At 35.0% G+C, this 18,544-nt stretch overlaps 1 protein-coding gene across 6 annotated transcripts in view; it reads right to left on the reverse strand.

The window, feature by feature from the left end:
• Positions 1–3,615: 3,615 nt before the first annotated feature.
• Positions 3,616–18,544, reverse strand: part of LOC133176886 (phosphofurin acidic cluster sorting protein 1-like) — a 31,479-nt gene continuing 16,550 nt past the window's right edge. For 3 of the 6 annotated variants that reach the window (XM_061311960.1, XM_061311945.1, XM_061311981.1), the window contains 12 exons: positions 17,247–17,429; positions 15,120–15,224; positions 14,042–14,148; positions 12,572–12,726; positions 11,733–11,843; positions 9,420–9,522; positions 9,121–9,163; positions 8,838–8,877; positions 8,191–8,338; positions 7,752–7,996; positions 7,373–7,480; positions 3,616–5,566 (listed from right to left, as the gene is read on the reverse strand). In XM_061311960.1, coding sequence (XP_061167944.1) covers positions 5,451–5,566; positions 7,373–7,480; positions 7,752–7,996; positions 8,191–8,338; positions 8,838–8,877; positions 9,121–9,163; positions 9,420–9,522; positions 11,733–11,843; positions 12,572–12,726; positions 14,042–14,148; positions 15,120–15,224; positions 17,247–17,429 — 1,464 coding nt within the window. In that variant the 3' untranslated portion in view covers positions 3,616–5,450. The remainder of the gene's footprint in view (positions 5,567–7,372; positions 7,481–7,751; positions 7,997–8,190; positions 8,339–8,837; positions 8,878–9,120; positions 9,164–9,419; positions 9,523–11,732; positions 11,844–12,571; positions 12,727–14,041; positions 14,149–15,119; positions 15,225–17,246; positions 17,430–18,544) is intronic. The other 3 variants (XM_061311974.1, XM_061311968.1, XM_061311953.1) reach the window with 2 other exon arrangements.

Consider the following 18,544-nt stretch of genomic DNA (forward strand, 5'->3'; position numbering starts at 1 on the left):
GAAATATATATTAACCCTGCAAGTTATCAATTCACTCTTGATGTACCAGGATAAGAGTCTTGGAGCATCTGCAAGTAATTTATTTCAATGGTAATAAAAACTAATAATTGATGGAATAGTGGGGCATTTTTCGGCAGCCATTGGTAAAGGTAAAGTACTCTATTATCTTGCAAACAGCTTGTTTGAAAAATGGCCATTGATAAAGAAGATGTCATGAAATGATGCATTTTCAATATATATATATATAACCAATTTGGAATCTGAACCTGGGCCATGAATTTTATGGTCGATTTCATGTTCTTCCTAAACATGCATTCAGAGTAGATTTTTTTCCAAGGTTATATTTTCAAAATATGAACATTTTGGGCCCGCCTTTGAGGCAGAACCTCTGCCCTGGGGGGAAAGGAAAAATACAAAGTAAAAGGGCCCCAGGTTCATTCAGTTTACCTTGAAGATGTGCAGGAGGAGTTGAGAAGATTCTCCAAGATCATGTACATTTTCACTATATGATCATTTTGATCACTCCTCGGGGGCAGAAAACCTGCCCTGGAGATCATAAAAATAAAGATGGAGGATTTCATGCATTTCTTACCATGCTTTCCATTTTTTCTAGACATATTGGAGTTGAGAAGATTTTCTAAGATATGTGCATTTTCATTATATGACAATATTGTCCATACCTTGAAGGAAGAACTCCTGTCCTAAGAGACATGAAAAGTCTCAAACATTAAAAATACCTGATTTTTTATGTGTGTAGAACAAGTAACATTTTATGTTTCTTAATGTGATCCAAGATACTTTGCAGTCTGAGTCTGCGAAATGGTCTTGGAAAAAAAAATACTTGCACTCTATAAAGGAGCTGAATTTCTGATTACATTTTGTCTGGCCCAGGGATCATGAAACATCTTAAGCTTAAGTCAAAATCTTTAGGCTTTACTAAAATATTGTAGAAGTCAATCAGTCCAAAATTAAAACATTTTTCAGTATTGTGTCGCAAAAGGTTTGATATCTGCAAATTTAGAGATTAACTAAAAAAATAATAAAAAATTTACAGGCACTTGAAAATTTGACTTAAGTCTAAGTCCATTTCATGATCCTCAGGCCTGATGTCCTTCTAGCACATGTCTGTCCATCTGTAAAATATTCATCATGGCAGAAAGCTTTCACCTAAGTTTTATCTTTTCTGGTCCAGTGGTTCGCTTCCTGATTTGGAGGCCCGGGTTGGATCGTCGTTTGCTGCACCAGGTCAAACTTAAGATGTAAACATAATTAGTGACTGTGTCCTTGCCAAGTGCCCAGCATTAGAAGTGAGTCATGGGTTTTTTCGATTGGATCTTTAAAAATGAGGTCCTTTGTCACATTAAGTGTTGGGATGATAAAGAACCCTCATGCTCAATGGCCCCCCAGAGTGCAGAGTGTAGGTCTAAATTTGATGCCCATCACCAGCATACCGTGATGTCTCTATGAGTGAAATATACAACTAATCAATCTTTTAATAACCCCACCCTATTTTGTGTTTTCTTGATTATCTCCCCTGAAAAGGGGACTTTGGCATTTCATTTGTGTTTTTAGAAACCCCTTAATACAAAGATGCACCATGCCACCTTTGGTTAAAATTAGCCAAGTGATTCTCGAGTAAAGTCAAAAATGTGAAAAATTTGTAGACAGATGGAGAGACCAATGGTGGACAATGGGTGTACAGAAAAGCTCAGAGTTCAACTCAGTAACATCACTAAGAAAAGAGGATAATTATTTTTAAAAGATTACTGAAGATGAAATACATTGCTAACATTTTATCAATGTTGATGAATAAATACATGTATACACCAACATCTTGTAAGAGAACGCACATGTGGTACAGCGGTATGAGCATCTGCTCTAGAGTCCCGTTTCGCAGTAGGTGCTGGCACGAAAAAGATCCCTCACTGCTCAATGGCCCGGAGTGCCGAGCATAGGTCAAAATTTGCAGTTCTCCACTGGCAAGTGGTGGCGTCTCCATATGAGTTAAAAATTCTTGAGAGGGATGTTAAACAACACACAAACAAATCTTGTAAGTGATGAATTTCATGAATGGATTATTCATTCACCATGGAAGAAGCATACATTATATCACTTTTCTATACCTCATCAACCATTTAATACCCGAGTCCTGCACCCTAAATTTTAGCTAATCATACAGAGTAATTCTAGTGACAGAAAAAGAAAACCAGACAAGGATCCTGGTTATGAGATTTTATTTTTAGTACGGATGACAACAACCTTACATTGGTGAAATTACCACAGTTTACCTGGCAGTCACAATATTGCAGTACATCCCAAAATCATAACAAAACAAATTAACAATGTCATATATATCACTGAATTCTTAAAAAAGGGGAACAAAAAGGAAAAAAATTCTATCACACATGGAAAAAAATCGAAATTAAAAATGTAATGTGCACAATCCCTCCTCTCTCGCAGAGCTCACATATTGCCCACTCTCTGTAATGCAGACCTGCCCACCCAAAACAAATGTTTTCTGTAGTTTTCTATCAATTTGTCCATAAGATTTGACTTTTATGCAAATTTTGTAAATTCAATGCATTCACAAGAAACAATCTTACTCATTGTTATTAAAACATATGCTAGTCTTAATATTAATTTCGACAAGCTGATATTTTAGACAAGTAGGTGGATATATCTAGTCATTTTACATTAAATTTAAATTTGTGAACTGTCTGCCGATATACATGTGTATTTTCACATTTAAAAGCATCTGACTGCTCAAGCATTATAATTAATGATTTAAAAACCAAAAATGGTGAAAATCTGGAGATTCGGTTTAGGGGTCAAAAACCTTAAAAATTCTGGGGGTAAATTGGGAGATTCGGCAGGCCTGCTAATGGACTAATACAAAGTTCTTAAACAGAAGCACAATAAACAGATATATACAAATCAAGACTCTAATAAAACAATTTTATTTTCATGACAAAATATAAATTGCTCTGCCTTAGAAATGACTATTTTACCCTAAATATAAACTTCATAATAAATTGTTGACTACAGCTCATATTCATTGCAAAACTTAAATTAGATTGACGATTAACAAATTAACAAAAAGGATTTCATGATGCAGGCATTAACAACAAATATGACCCTAAAACGAGGTCATTTGAACTAGCCCAAGGTCACTGAATGACTGAATAACTTGTTGAGGACACAATGTACATAAATTTTGTTGTCACTTAAAGGAATATTTTAAAACTTAAGACTAGTATACACAGAGACATATTGTTTTCTGTTTGTTCTATGACAATTTACACCCTGTAACACTAGTTTATATCAAAATAAAAATTATGCAAATCTGCTAATAATAAAACAAATAACTCAGCTTTAAAGATGTGAATAAAATCAGAGCCAGTTTTATACCTCTACAGTGCAAGAACACATAAGAATATTCTTATAAAATATTTTGGCAAGCTGTCTGCTTTATGGCAGTTAATGCTGATCTCACACTGGGTTATGATCCTTAAACAAGAGGCCCATGGGCCACAGCGCTCACCTGAGTAACTTTGGACTTGCTGTTTGTCATCTGATTTCTCCCCCCCCCCCCCCGTAGTACTTATTATGGCCCCGCCCTACCCCCGGGGGTCATGATTTGAACAATTAATAATCTACACTACCCCAGGATGCTTCCACATAAGTTTCAGCTTTTCTGGCCCAGTGGTTCTTCAGAAGAAGATTTTTAAAGATTTTTACTACATATTTCAAGGTAAAACTTGGATTCCCTTTTGTGGCCCCGCCCTACCCCCGGGGGTCATGATTTGAACAATTTAGAATCTACACTACCCCAGGATGCTTCCACATAAGTTTCAGCTTTTCTGGCCCAGTGGTTCTTCAGAAGAAGATTTTTTAATGACCCCACCCAATTTTTGTATTTTCTTGATTATCTCCCCTTTGAAGGGGACTTGGCCCTTCATTTTAACAATTTAAACTCCCCTTCACCCAAGGATGCTTTGCACCAAGTTTGGTTAAAATTGGCCCAGTGGTTCTTGAGAAGAAGTCGAAAATGTGAAAAGTTTACAGACGGACGGACAGACGGACGGACGGACGACGGACAACGGGTGATCAGAAAAGCTCACTTGAGCTTTCAGCTCAGGTGAGCTAAAAATGACATGACATGGCAACATTGAATATAATGCTTTAGTTTACAGAAAATAATCAATTACATGTACATGTTTCAGTGAATTGTTTACTAGTTGTGTTCGGTATATGTACAGGTACATGTAGTAATGATATTGATGTCCAACAGGTAATATAAAATGATGGGACATGATCACCATGGAGTGTCAACGAAAATCGACACAATTTAAAAAATCCCAGAATGAAATGCCATGCTGCTATATCTTAACTACCTTAAACCAGGAGATCCATCTATAAGTCTACCCCTCAAATCATCTGTCGTTAGTCTCTAAGACAACATGTTACACACAAGTACCGGTATAGTCATGTGGAGCATCTCCAGATCGTAGATACATGTATATAGAACAACACAAACATTACAAAAGTAGGGTCATGTCAGAAAAATTCCAACATAAAAAACTACATGTACAAACACGGGCTGGTTAATTTTCCTGTACACAAGTTTTGTTCTTGGTTAAATACACATTGTACACATATACACATAAAAGTTTGAACATGCCCAAAATGAATTCCACAAATAAAACATTAAATTATCTTCATACAGAATTAATAATACATTTTTTTTTCAATTAAGTACATTATCCGTGCAGAGATTAGTCAATGCAGTACAATACTGAGGACATTAAGACTTAATAACACAATGACAGGGAGACAACTCTCTACTGGCCTTGTTTGATCTAACTCCCTATAGAAAAACTGAGACAACTCACTGACATAATCTTATAATTAAGCACCTATGAAAAAATGTCACTTGAAAAGGACCTACACAACAAAATGTGTGAAAGCAAATCCAGATGACTTATGCTTTCTACAGAGTACCACTCTCTCACTTTCAACAAAACACTCAGATTTACATTAGCACTGTTAATGATCTTTATCACAATATGTACATTACTAATCATTTGATTGGAAAATATTCCTATATTAATTAGAAAAGGAATATACATGTACAATTCCAATATTTTATTATGAACAATGTTGTCGTAAACTAAGAGGCAAGTCAAAGCTTTTTTATAATCTAATGTACGTATAATTGCTAGCACTTGTCTGCATAAAAAAACTACTCCGTGAAAATCACAAACTATTGTCATGAATCAAGTTAATATGGCTGGTTATGGTAAGCTTATCTTTGATAAAAATGTGTTGTTACAAAAAAAAAAAAAACTCTGGTAAAAGAGGGAAGCCCTGATATATAAAACACCTCTGTCTGAATTTTCCCAGGATGCACCTTGGTGGTTAGACACTGTGAGACCTGCTGGAGGAGGAGGTCAGATGGGGTCGGGATTCCCATGGAGGGTGATTGGAAAATGTTTTATGTGGGTTTGCCAATTTGTTGACAACTGGAAAAATTTCACCCCTGTCCATTCCACCCCATCCACCATTACTGTAAATTAAATAATCATCTCTAATTAAATTCATTTCTTTACATTATCTCAATTTTTGACAAGGAACAGCAAAGCATCAGCTTTCAAGACAAGAATCTTTACTCACTAAAATGAATTTTCTAGATCTGTAAAGGACAAAGATATTCTACCAGAAGGTGGAAATCAACATGAAATTTGAGCAAATTAAGTACATGTATATCATAAGGGGAATTTGATACAAATCAGACTTTGTAGTGCTTCCTATCTCAACTGTCGCAACACCTTTATGTGGTGGCATAAATGTGGGGCTGACTTTAGACTGAGAGGTCAAAATTTGAGATTTTGACAACGACATTGTTTAAAATGGAAACGGTAAATCATTCCAGAGTTATCTCTTAGAAGAGCAGAATTCATCCTTAAATTTATACATGATTCTCTCATCTTTTAATTAACAACATAAATTTATGATATATTGTCCTCAACCTATACATCCAGCATGTCTTCCCTTACCTTTGTGAGAGTAGCTCTGTATCTTACCTGTGAGAGAGTAGCTCTACGTCTTACTTGTGAGAGAGTAACTCTGTGTCTTACCTGTGAGAGAGTAGCTCTATGTCTTACCTGTGAGAAAGTAGCTCTGTGTCTTACCTTAGAGAGAGTAGCTCTGTGTCTTACCTGTGAGAGAGTAGCTCTCTGTCTTACTTGTGCAGGGTTCTCCACATTTCAAAATTTAACCATGGAGGAAGCTGCGCGAAGGAAATATGACCGAAACACGAATGCGTGTTAGACTTCCTAACCTTCATTAATCAATGATTTATTTCACAAAACTTAACCACTGCAACACAAAAAGTTGAATAACCAAAAAAAAAATTTTAAGTTAAAAAAATATAATTAAAAATAAAAAAGATTATTTATCTTACTTTACAAATACACCAAAATTGACAGTCTTCAGAGTATAATAGATTTAGAAACCCTCTCTCCTGATCAAATTTTGAATTTTTTAAGTCACAAGATATTAATCATCAGCTGATTGACTCTCCATTGTCACGCTTCACTGCACTGTCGCCGATCAACGACTGTGTTTGTTTAGCACAGTCCACTTTCTATCGAGGCATGCGAGGTGCACGGCTGTCGTAGTATAAACACAATTAACTACTCAAGTCTTTAAAAAAGTAGGTGTCAATACTGAAATGCAATAAAAATTTAACCATGGCGGCCGCCGATTTTGACCATGGCGCAGCTCGTTTAACCATGGCGCACATAAATTTAACCATGGCGGGCCGCCATGGTAAAACCCCTTGTGGAGAACCCTGCTTGTGAGAGAGTAGCTCTGTATCTTACCTGTGAGAGAGTAGCTCTGTGTCTTACCCTTGAGAGAGTAGCTCTGTGTCTTACCTGTGAGAGAGTAGCTCTGTATCTTTCCTGTGAGAGAGTAGCTCTGTGTCTTACCTTAGAGAGAGTAGCTCTGTGTCTTACCTATGAGAGAGTAGCTCTGTGTCTTGCCTTAGAGAGAGTAGGTGTGTGTTATACATTTGAGAGAGTAGCTCTGTGTCTTATCATTGAGAGAATTGCTCTGTGTCTTACCTTAGAGAGAGTAGCTCTGTGTCTTACCTGTGAGAGAGTAGCTCTCTGTCTTTCCTTAGAGAGAGTAGCTCTGTTTGTTACCTTTGAGAGAGTAACTCTGTGTCTTACCTGTGAGAGAATAGCTCTGTGTCTTACCTTAGAGAGAGTAGCTCTGTGTCTTACCTTAGAGAGTAGCTATTTTGTGTCTTACCTTAGAGAGTAGCTATTTTGTGTCTTTCCTTGGAGAGAGTAGCTCTGGGTCTTACCTTTGAGTGAGTAACTTTGTGTCTTGGTTGTACAGATCAGTCGATTAATTCCCTCCACAATCTGACTCTTAGATTCTCCCTCCTTGGCTTTCTTCCCCAGCCTCATAACTATAAACAGAAAAGGAGATGCAAGTATAATTTAATATCTCTGTACAAAATTCAGTAAAAATACCTAAAAAAGTTTCTCTGATATTGAGCTAAAGGCAGAGAAATGGATAGAAGATAGACATGATATACACTTAAATCATACATTGCCAGGCATTAAAACTTTGCAGTCAAAGTGAAAGGATGTAAAACTTAAGACTAAGGGGTTTCAAGAAATATTCCCTTGTTTGAGAAGCATTATTTCCTACCCTCAGTGTGTAGGAGTCTCACTTACTTATATGTTTCTTCTCCTTAGTAACCACTACCATGGAAAAAGCATTGAGGTCTACAGGATTCTGAGCCAGACGCTGTACCTGTAGCGACCGGAACGTCGTCTTCAGTGTACACTTATTACTGTCCTTTTTACTGGCCTTGTCGGTTTTCTCAGTGCTGTCAGACTTGGAGGCTGTTGTCCAGTAGTCCACCTGTAGTTCCAGAAATTCACCAGAGGGAACCATGGTGGGGGGCATGGTGCTTTGACTAAAAATAGAACAACTCAGTTACAGCATGTCACTTACATATATATCATAAAATAATTTTTCATATTTTATAAGTGAAGTACAACTTACATCAGTGCAACAGCAAAATCAATGCTAGTAAACACCTACCATTATGGATTCAAAAAAAAAAAAAAACTTAAAATTTTTAGTGTATAAACGAGACCCATCTGATACCTGGTGTTTGTGGAGACACTGACATTGGGGGAGCTGGGAGGGGTGGAGATGTCCATCTTGGGTTTGTCCAGGGTCATCATGTTACTGGGAGGAGAACTGGACAATGATGGAGAGTTGACCAGTGTATTACCAGTGTCCTCAAAGTCCACTAAAAAATCAAAATACACAACCCTCCAATAAAAGTTAAATACTGTGGATGTATTTATTCTTGGCACATCTAAAATTAAGTGCAAATGCATTACAGTTGAACTTCGGTATCTCAAACACTTGTATCTCGAATACCATGGATATGTCAAAGTAATTTGGAAGTCACAACAATTAATTCCTTAAGTTTTTTTTACTCTGTATATCTTGAATCCTTGGATATCTCGAAGTATTTTCTCGGTCCCATCAAGTTCAAGATAATGAGGTTTGACTGTATTTGGCTCCATCATACACAACTGCTATCAGTGATGATTATATCTTTCTTAATATCTTTCTTAGTATAAAGGTTTATATTTTGGCATTGCAGAATTGTTTGCTATAAACTGCAACAAAGCATTCTACTAAAATAAATATGCATACAATACCCAGAGTACAGACAACCTAAATTCTTTGATGTACATTTGATGTACATGTAAATAATAAAAAATATAAGAACAACTTACTGGAGGCATTCATAACATCACAACTGCCAATCTTAACCTCCTGGAGAAAAAAAAAAGACAAAACACATTTTAGCTCTGATACAGTCAACTCTTACATCTTCATAAAAAGTAGAAATGTTTTGAGATCTTTAATTGTAAGGATCCTGACAGCTTCCCTAATGAAGCCAAATGTGCTGATAATTCAACTTATATGTATTACTATAAACAAATACTGAATTCTGATTTATTTTTTTTTTGTTATTTCAGTTCAAATTAGTTATTGAATGGGATCAATAAATCTTACACTGATGAATGGAATCAATATTTGAGATGAATCCTCTTCACCACTGAAAATAAACAATTACATTGTACATTATCTTAGAAATTTATATCAATAAAAAAATTAGATTGATAGCTTTTTTTGGGCCAAGTATCATTTGGCAGAGCTTCCATATGACCAGTACTGAGCAACTTTCTTTGTTTTGAACAAGAGAAAAAATCTTGGAAATAACATGAAAACAAATTTCTCGCTTATAACCCAAGGACTTCAGTATTACTCTCAGTTCCACTACTAAGTGTTATAATCTTCCTCTGAGATCATACCTTTTGGCTCTACACATCACCATAGCCTCAGCGATCGGGATTTGTACCACTGACCCTGAGCAGTTGACATACTTTGATACTCGACTTATAATGTCTTGAGAATCTACAATTGAAATTTAACATACCAAGCTCAAACAATACAGAACCTACAAAAGGAGACAACAGGCCAAAAGACCTTAATGGTCACCTGAGTATAATACAACCCTGTGAAGGATCAATTATATAATAACAAAGAAAAAACTGAAACTTAAAAACAAGCTTAAGAGACATAGGATGATCAGGGATCAACAGAATAGTTAATCTGGTAATCAGCAACCACTCAGCCACTTGCCTGCATCTGCCAGTACTATCTACTACTATTAACAAATGTAACGAGACAATTGTGCTTTAGCATAAATATACTCTTCGCACAGTAACACCGTTCACATAGTTACTTAGCTCAATTCCATTGGCATTGGCTCTCTTTGTCTTTGAATACGATTTTTATTCATTTAATGAATTAAAATAGTATTCAAAGACCAAGACAGCCAATGCCATTGAAATTGAGCCGAGTAACTATGTGAACGGTGTACTTTATTATAATATTTACAAGTCTACTTGACTATCAAAAACTATGAATGTTCTTTTTTGTATTATACATTTAAAATTCTTGTATAATTCTTTATTTAATTTACCTGTCAATTACATTATTTACAGTGGGTTTTACGAAGGGGAATAACTTCTCTTAAAGCAGAGTAAAAATTTCCATACATGATCATAATAGAGCCCCACCCATCTCTAGAGTTTGGGCCATGGATTTCACAATTTTGGAAGAAGAACCATGCACTTAAGTTTGTCTACTAAATACCCAGGAGCAGAGAAGAAGATTTTCAAAGTATCAATGCATTTTCACTATATGATCAATAGAGACCAGCCCTTATTCCAGAATAGGGTTGGTATCCATACCATACCAAGTAGTTGTTTCAAAATTACTGGTAAAATACCATTTAATACCATAACCAATTTCAGTATTTAATTTTTTTTTCAATATGCATATCAAGCACAGGATTCTCAATCGGCCGTTTAACATGGCGGCCCCATCACAATTAAATTTCTTTGTGCCACAGTTTAAAAATCAGCTCCCTAGTTCTTACACAGTTAAATATTAGCACCACAGAAGAAATGTCAGGAACATAAATGTATAAATTTATTATTCTGAAAATGAAACTCTACATTACATGTATGTACTGTTTTTTTTTTTTTCAGTAACTAACGGTAATTTGTTCATTTACTCTAATTAGGCCTGTTACTCAGTTGTTGTCTTGGCTTGCATAGGTCTTGGACGCTTAGCAAAGAAGAGAAGCAGTTTATCTCAAACTTGTCTTAATTGTGAATTTTATCAAATTGTACTTCATCCTTTTAGATTATGTTTACCTGTTTATTTTCTAAAATCTGTTATTTTTTCTAAAATGTTTCAAGACATTATCTGTATAATAATTTCGTTTAAAAATTACATTTTTCAATAAAAAATACTGAAGTATCAAGGTATTATCAAAAAGTACCATATCATTAAAAAAATACTGGTATGGTATCATATTGTTTCATCCTTAAAGGTAATCAACCCTATTTCAGAACCCCTGAACCAGGTGCCATGAATTTCACAATTTTCAAAAAGACACCTTTGCTCTCCATAACCATGCACTTAGTTTGTTTGCTAAATACCCAGGAGCAGAGAAAAAAAATTTCAAAGTATTAATGCATTTTCAATATATGTCAGATCCATAAAGCCCTGTCCTAACCCCAGAACCTCTGACCCAGGGGCTATGAAATTCACAATTTTGGAAGAGGCACCCTTGCTCATCATAGTAAATTATGCATTTGTCTGCTAAATACCCAGGAGAGAGATGAAGATTTTCAAGTTATTAATGCATTTTCACCAATAGGATCAATTAGAGCCCTGCCTTAACCCAAGAATCTATGACCCAAGGGCCATGAATTTCACAACTTTTGCACCCTTGTTCATCATATCTATGCACTTAGTTTCTCTGCTTAATATAAAAGGTGGGGGGGGGGGGAGAAAATTTTTAAAGAATTTATGTATATTCACTATATTATCAATAGAGCCCTCTTTTACACCCCCAGTTCCCGGGATCTTGAATTTCATAATTTTGGTAGAGAGATCAATATATATATTACAATCATGCCAATAGTTTGACTGTTTGCTGTCCAGGATGTATGGACAGATGAACAGACAGACTTATGTGGCAATTCCAGATTCCATAACTTTATTGTAAAGGGGGGGGGGATAAAAAGTTGAAAAGATTTGTAACTTACCCAGTTTTGGGGCATCATTCTTTTCAAATGTATCCTTCCAATTTTGGTCAAGGAACAAAGCACTGTAAGTACTGTCCAGACTACCTATGTACTTCCCTATAGAACTGGAGCCTGGAAATGTACAAGTTCTATACATATCAGGTACACTTGGGGTACTTCTGAGGTTTAGTAATGTACAAGTTCTACACATATCAGGTACACTTGGGGTACTTCTGAGGTCTAGTAATGTACAAGTTCTACACATATCAGGTACACTTGGGGTACTTCTGAGGTCTAGTAATGTACAAGTTCTATACATATCAGGTACACTTGGGGTACTTCTGAGGTCTAGTAATGTACAAGTTCTATACATATCAGGTACACTTCCCTATAGAACTGGGGCCTGGAAATGTACAAGTTCTATACATATCAGGTACACTTGGGGTACTTCCGAGGTCTAGTAATGTGCAAGTTCTATAAATATTAGGTACACTTGGGTTACTTTCTAGTCTAGTTATGTACAAGTTCTATAAATATTAGGAACTGTAATTGTGAGTATTCATGATGTAACACTGAAACTTATAAAATTGTAGTTATGAAGTAGAAAGTATAGAAAATACCTTTTATAAATTGAAATGTAGCAATTCATGACATCTGAACACTGACTACATTTCTTGCACGATTTTTTGGCATTTACACTCACCAAACTTTAGGATATTAGACTGACCAATTGGTATGATAAGGAACTTGAAGTTTGGTATCAATACTCACCAAACAGTATGAAAATGAACTTGCCATTTGGTAATTAGACTCACAAAATTGAATGATAAGGAACTTGATTTTTGGTTAATTAGACTCACCAAATGGTATGATGAGGAACTTGACGTATGTCTGCCAGTCTGGAGGTTTAGCTGAGAACTGCTCAACATAGGGTCTGAGGACTGTGTTGATATAACTATCACTTCCCGCTATACACACCTTGATAGCACTTGGGGCCTTGGAGTTACTGTTACAGCTAAACCAATCAAAAATCAGTTAATGACACAGCATATCCAATCAGAGCAAATTTATTGTTATGACCAAAAAAAAAACAAATACAAAAACAAAACTGTTACACTCTAATCAATTAAAATTCATAAATTTTTACAGCTAAACTAATCAGATCAGTTATTTGTAAAAGAAAACTTTGATGTGTTAATACTCATGTTAAAACACATTATATTATGATCACCAATTTCAATTACTACCTTCTTCCGGGATCTTTCTATTTACTTATTCTGAGGATGTCCAATAAATACAGTTAAACCCTGTTAATCCAGACACTTGTGTTTCCATAGCAAACAATCATGGGTAAGGAATCACCAGTATATAAATATAAATTCTGTTCACCACAAATTTCGTCTGGAAGGCAAAGCAACTGGATTAACACATCTTCGCTAGCCAAGGGTTTCTGATACGCTACTCTCCTCATAAGCCCTTGGCATACGGTGTTAAAAAAAGTTGGGATTTTTTTCTCAAGTTGTGATTGGAGTTGTTCGGCATCGTTCGACCAATCAGCAATTGTTTTTTGTAAATGACGATATTTGCGTTCGGGATGTATCTTGACTCTTTAATATCGGGAATGAAAAACGCAAGTAAACAACGATCCGTGCCATTCTATGAATAGCTATATGGTGTCATCCAATATCTTAAGCTACGTGCAAAATATGATTAAGAATCAGTACTGAAGATGTAGATTTGCATTTTAACATGTTTAAATAACAAATTAACATAACTCAATACCTTCTTGTTAATTATTCTTTAAAAACATTATTTCTTTAAATACGCTTTTTATTTCTGTCGATGACGCAATCTGTGCGTACCTGGTAAGAATCGTGATCACGTGATGAAAACAATCCCGTCTTTTGTCAGCACCGTATGCCAAGGGTTTATGAGGAGAGTAGCGTATCAGAAACCCTTGGCTAGCGAAGATGGGATTAACATGGCTTGACTGTAGAGCTTATTTGGGCTAAGGTGATTTGACTGTACTTACTTGTCTGGATTAACATGAATTGACTGTACTTACTTGTCTGGATTAACATGATTTGATTGAACTTACTTGTCTGGATTAACTTGGCTATTCTGTACTTACTTGTCTGGATGTATGTGACTTGACTGTACTTACTTGTCTGGACTAACTTGACTACTAACTTGTCTGGATTAATGTGACTTGACTCTACTTACTTGTCTGGATTAATGTGACTTTACTTACTTGTCTGGATTAAGATAAATTGACTGTACTTGTCAAGATTAACTTGGCTTGACTGTCCTTACTTGAACAGAATACTCACTATTTCTGAATTTTGGACACCAGAGCATTAATAGATGCCTTAACATCAGGTTCTCCACACGTACATATAACATTATAATTGTGATCCTGAAGCTTCTGGTGAAACAACTACAACAAATCAACGAATACCAGGTTAATCCTAATCCTTAAACAACTACAACAAATCAACAAATACATGATTAATCCTAATCCTTAACAACTACAACAAATCAACAAATTCAGGCTTAATCCTAATCCTTAACAACTACAACAAATACCAGGTTAATCCTAATCCTTAACAACTACAACAACTACCAGGTTAATCCTAATCCTTAGCAACTACAACAAATCAACATATACCAGGTCAATCCTAATCCTTAACAACTACAACAACTACCAGGTTAATCCTAATCCTTAACAACTACAACAAATCAACACATGCCAGGTTAATCCTAATCCTTAACAACTACAACAAATACCAGGTTAATCCTAATCCTTAAACAACTACAACAAATCGACACATACCAGGTTAATCCTAATCCTTAACAACTACAACAAATACCAGGTTAATCCTAATCCTTAACAACTACAACAAATCAACACATACCAGGTTAATCCTAATCCTTAACAACTACAACAAATACCAGGTCAATCCTAATCCTTAACAACTACAACAAATCAACACATGCCAGGTCAATCCTAATCCTTAACAACTACAACAAATCAACACATGCCAGGTTAATCCTAATCCTTAACAACTACAACAAATCAACACATGCCAGGTCAATCCTAATCCTTAAAAAACTACAGCAAATCAACAAATACCAGTTCAATCATAAGCCTTAACAACTACAACAAATCAACAAATACAAGTTAATCCTAATCCTTAAACTTCTAGATCTGTAAAGGATCACTATATTCCAGGTTAGTACATCCTGACCAATCTTTATCATGTCTCTGTGACCTTCAGCTTACTCAACATTACATCAAAGTAACTCTCAATTATTACAAAAATTACATTTTGTTAATTTCTTGTAACCTTGAATAACAATAACTCTGTGTCAAGGTCATGTCACTGTGCTATGTTTATCTATTCTTACCTGTCCCTGCCAATCTGAGGTATTGACCAACATGACAGATTCCGGTAGATTGTCTTCTGATCCCCCAAACACCACCCCTAACTGTTCCATCAAGGCTTTCCTCGGCTGGAGTAAATAGATCTTAATGTAACACGGTCAGCTAACAAAACAACTGTATCTAGGATATTTACTACTGAAGTTTAACGACACACAAAGAAAATCTGTAAATTTTTGGCATGTATTTAAAATGCAGTTAGAAGAAAGTCAATAAAAATGTTACCATGCCAGAGTATGAAAAAATTGTCATTTCCCAAAGCAGTACAGATAGAATATATAAATTAAACATACATGTTTAAAAATTTGAATTTAAGAAATTTAGTAACACATCAGATCACAATCCCAGTTTATGGCTTTTTGGGTCAAAAGGAAATCACACAGAAAAAAAGCTCTTGTCAAAGGACTAGTAACAATTAATACCACTCTCCCGTAATGTTACAACACAGGGTCCTCAATTAAAATAAGACAGGTGTCAGTGAGGTGATCATCCTGGTATAAATTATCTAATCTACTTCATTTTATGTATGTTATATTGTTGGACATAATAAAAACTTGGGTTAGGTTTCACTCATCAGTAACTTAACTGATGCAAGCACTTGTTTCAAACAGGAAGCAAATTCTATATGACTGGAAAAAAGAAAATTCAAAAAATAATTTAAAATGTGGCTAGAATAAAAATCACTCTTCATGCAGGCTTAAGATTTGGAAGCACTGAATAGTTGGGGGAAAACAGATGGAGGAAGATATAACAAAGCAGATTCAAAAAGCTGTATGCTATATAAATAAACACTACTTTCACTTTATACATGTATTAGCAACCACTCAAATGTTAACACCTCTACAAACATGCTATACAAATTGACCACACATTCAAAGCACCAAGATGGCTGTTTTTCTTTGCCAGCATGTCATAACAGATCTTTATTATTAACATTGAATTTAAGATAAATTTTGTGGGATGGATTTTATGACAGTGGTTTTGTTTAAAACCCTTTAAAACAAACAAGCTCATGGGAAACAATGCTCACTTGAGTAGAAAAATCTCCCAAGATTTTGTTCCCTTGTTTCATTCCCATATTGATCAAAGGGACAAACTAAACCTAAATTAAACATACAGCTGTACATTAAAGTAAGATAGAACATTTTTAAGAGAATAAAAAGAAACACACTTACACCTTCCCCTGTATAAACTATGAGGCCAACAATAAAAAATGATTTGTTTGATGTACTCCGACTGACCCATCAAAATTGCCCCCTACCTGATCATTTTTTCCAGTATTTTATTTTTTTTTTTTTGGAAGGGAACTACAGATTGTCCATATCATTTTGAAAGATAACGTTTTATCATTTCTCTAAGACACATTTGACTGAACCTTTTCTTAGCAATAAATATTAAATCTGTCTAGCTGTCCTGTTTAAGATGAAAACATAAATAAAATTCTAAGTTTTTGATTTTTTATTATGATTATCAATGTGTAGGATAATTTTTTTAAAAAAGCAACAACAAAAAAACACCTTCCTATCTACCCACCTTGAAAAATGTCGGTCAGAGTACATCAAACAAAAAAATTAATGATGGCTTGAACAATTTTCTGTAAATATTCATATTGGAAACAGTCAGACCTCTATAATGGTGCAAGGAAGCATGGTTTGAATAAACTAGAGACTACAATGCACAGTTTTTTCATCTGTTTATATTCTTCACCTGTGAAAACTTTGTGCTTTCACAATCAAGTTGTGTAGGTTAAAGTGTTAGTAATGTGGAAAAAGTCAATATTCTGAAAACTTGACAAAAGACAAACATAGATCAGAAAAGCTCATTTCAGCCTTATGTGAACATTAAACACATAACGGATACCAACAAATCCAGGACATGCAAAACAGAAAAAAACAACCACCCTTTCCTTCAGAGGTAACCAATGTACATGTACCCTCAATGGCATAGCTATAAAAAGAATAGTGGTGCTGATCAAGGCTAGAGCAAGATGCCTACGAATGTGTGAGGTACAGAAAATAGAGTATTGTGTAATATAAGATACATGTAAGTAATCTGTCTATATCAGGCTAGCTGTATTGCCTCAGGCCACATACACTGTGTGTTAGTTCATGCTCCTTCTCCGCGGTACTAACCGATCCGTGAATTAGACCAGTACTGTGACGACGATGTCGCTCCCCTTTATTGTGTTTTCCCTCTCGATACGATCGACTGCGGCCATGACTAATTTTGCCTTTTGTTTCTGGAGAAGATTTGTGATCTTCTACCTGTTCTTTTTCCTATTTCCGTCAAAAATTAACATTTACTATTGAAGCATATTTCATTGTAAATATCAATTACTGTAGACAATTAATGATTGGGTAAAATATATACAGGTACATTACATCGAAGCTTAGAAATTTACATGTATGAATTGCCAATGATTTTGAACAAGATTTACTTTATTTAAAAAAAAAAAACCTGCTGATAAATTACTTCAATATCAATAACAATAAAAATTATTCTAGGTACCAATTTATAAAAGTTTTATGAATATAGTTTTAATTGGAGAATCTGAGAGGTAGTCATGTATTATAACTAAAAACTTATACATACAGACTACTGGGGATTATAAAAAGGGGACACTACCACAATTATGATACATGTATATATATCATATAAATTGTCTAAAACAGCTGCTCAATTGGTGCTCAAATATATATGTGTAAAACTGGTGTCAAGTGAATCACAGAAAGTAAAAAATGGGGAGAAAAAAAAGAAAAAAATCTTAAGAAATTTGAGAGGAACACAAGCTACAAGGGTTCTCTGTAGTTATTATATATTTTAGTTCTATTTATAACCCAAAACCTGCTACACAGGCCCTCAGAAGATGGCAAAAAAATAAAAGGGACATAAAAACATAAGACACACAAAAATACAGTATTGGTACATAAACACAAACAATGATGTACATCACTGATACATCACACACATGCAAGCACTGACGTTAGAATAGGATATGCACAATAATACTGGTATGTTAGATAAGTAATGCATCATTAACGCTTTAAAATGGCTGATGCTTAGGAGTCAATATGCACTAACTAGTTGCTTCCCTTCCCATGCCCTTTCAAATCCATTTATCTATGGGATAAAAGTTGTTTGACAGCCAAGTGTGATTAAAATTAGATCTGGGAATTTGATTAAAGGCAGTTGTTTTAAGAACACCTTTATCAAATTATCCTATATCAATAAAGAAACAAGTGATTCATGCTGAGTGTTAAAAGCCATAATCCATCCTGCTACAAAATGTTTATGTGAAATACAATATAGTTTGTGAATATATATATATATGTCTTTCAAATATCGGAAAAGGTGGGGTTTCTTTTAAATCCCTAAAGGCCAATGCACACCA

Source organism: Saccostrea echinata, unplaced genomic scaffold (assembly GCF_033153115.1).
Source record: "Saccostrea echinata isolate AGI-Se365-2 ecotype Australia unplaced genomic scaffold, CSIRO_AGI_Sech_v1 ptg000002l, whole genome shotgun sequence".
NCBI lineage: Eukaryota > Metazoa > Mollusca > Bivalvia > Ostreida > Ostreidae > Saccostrea > Saccostrea echinata.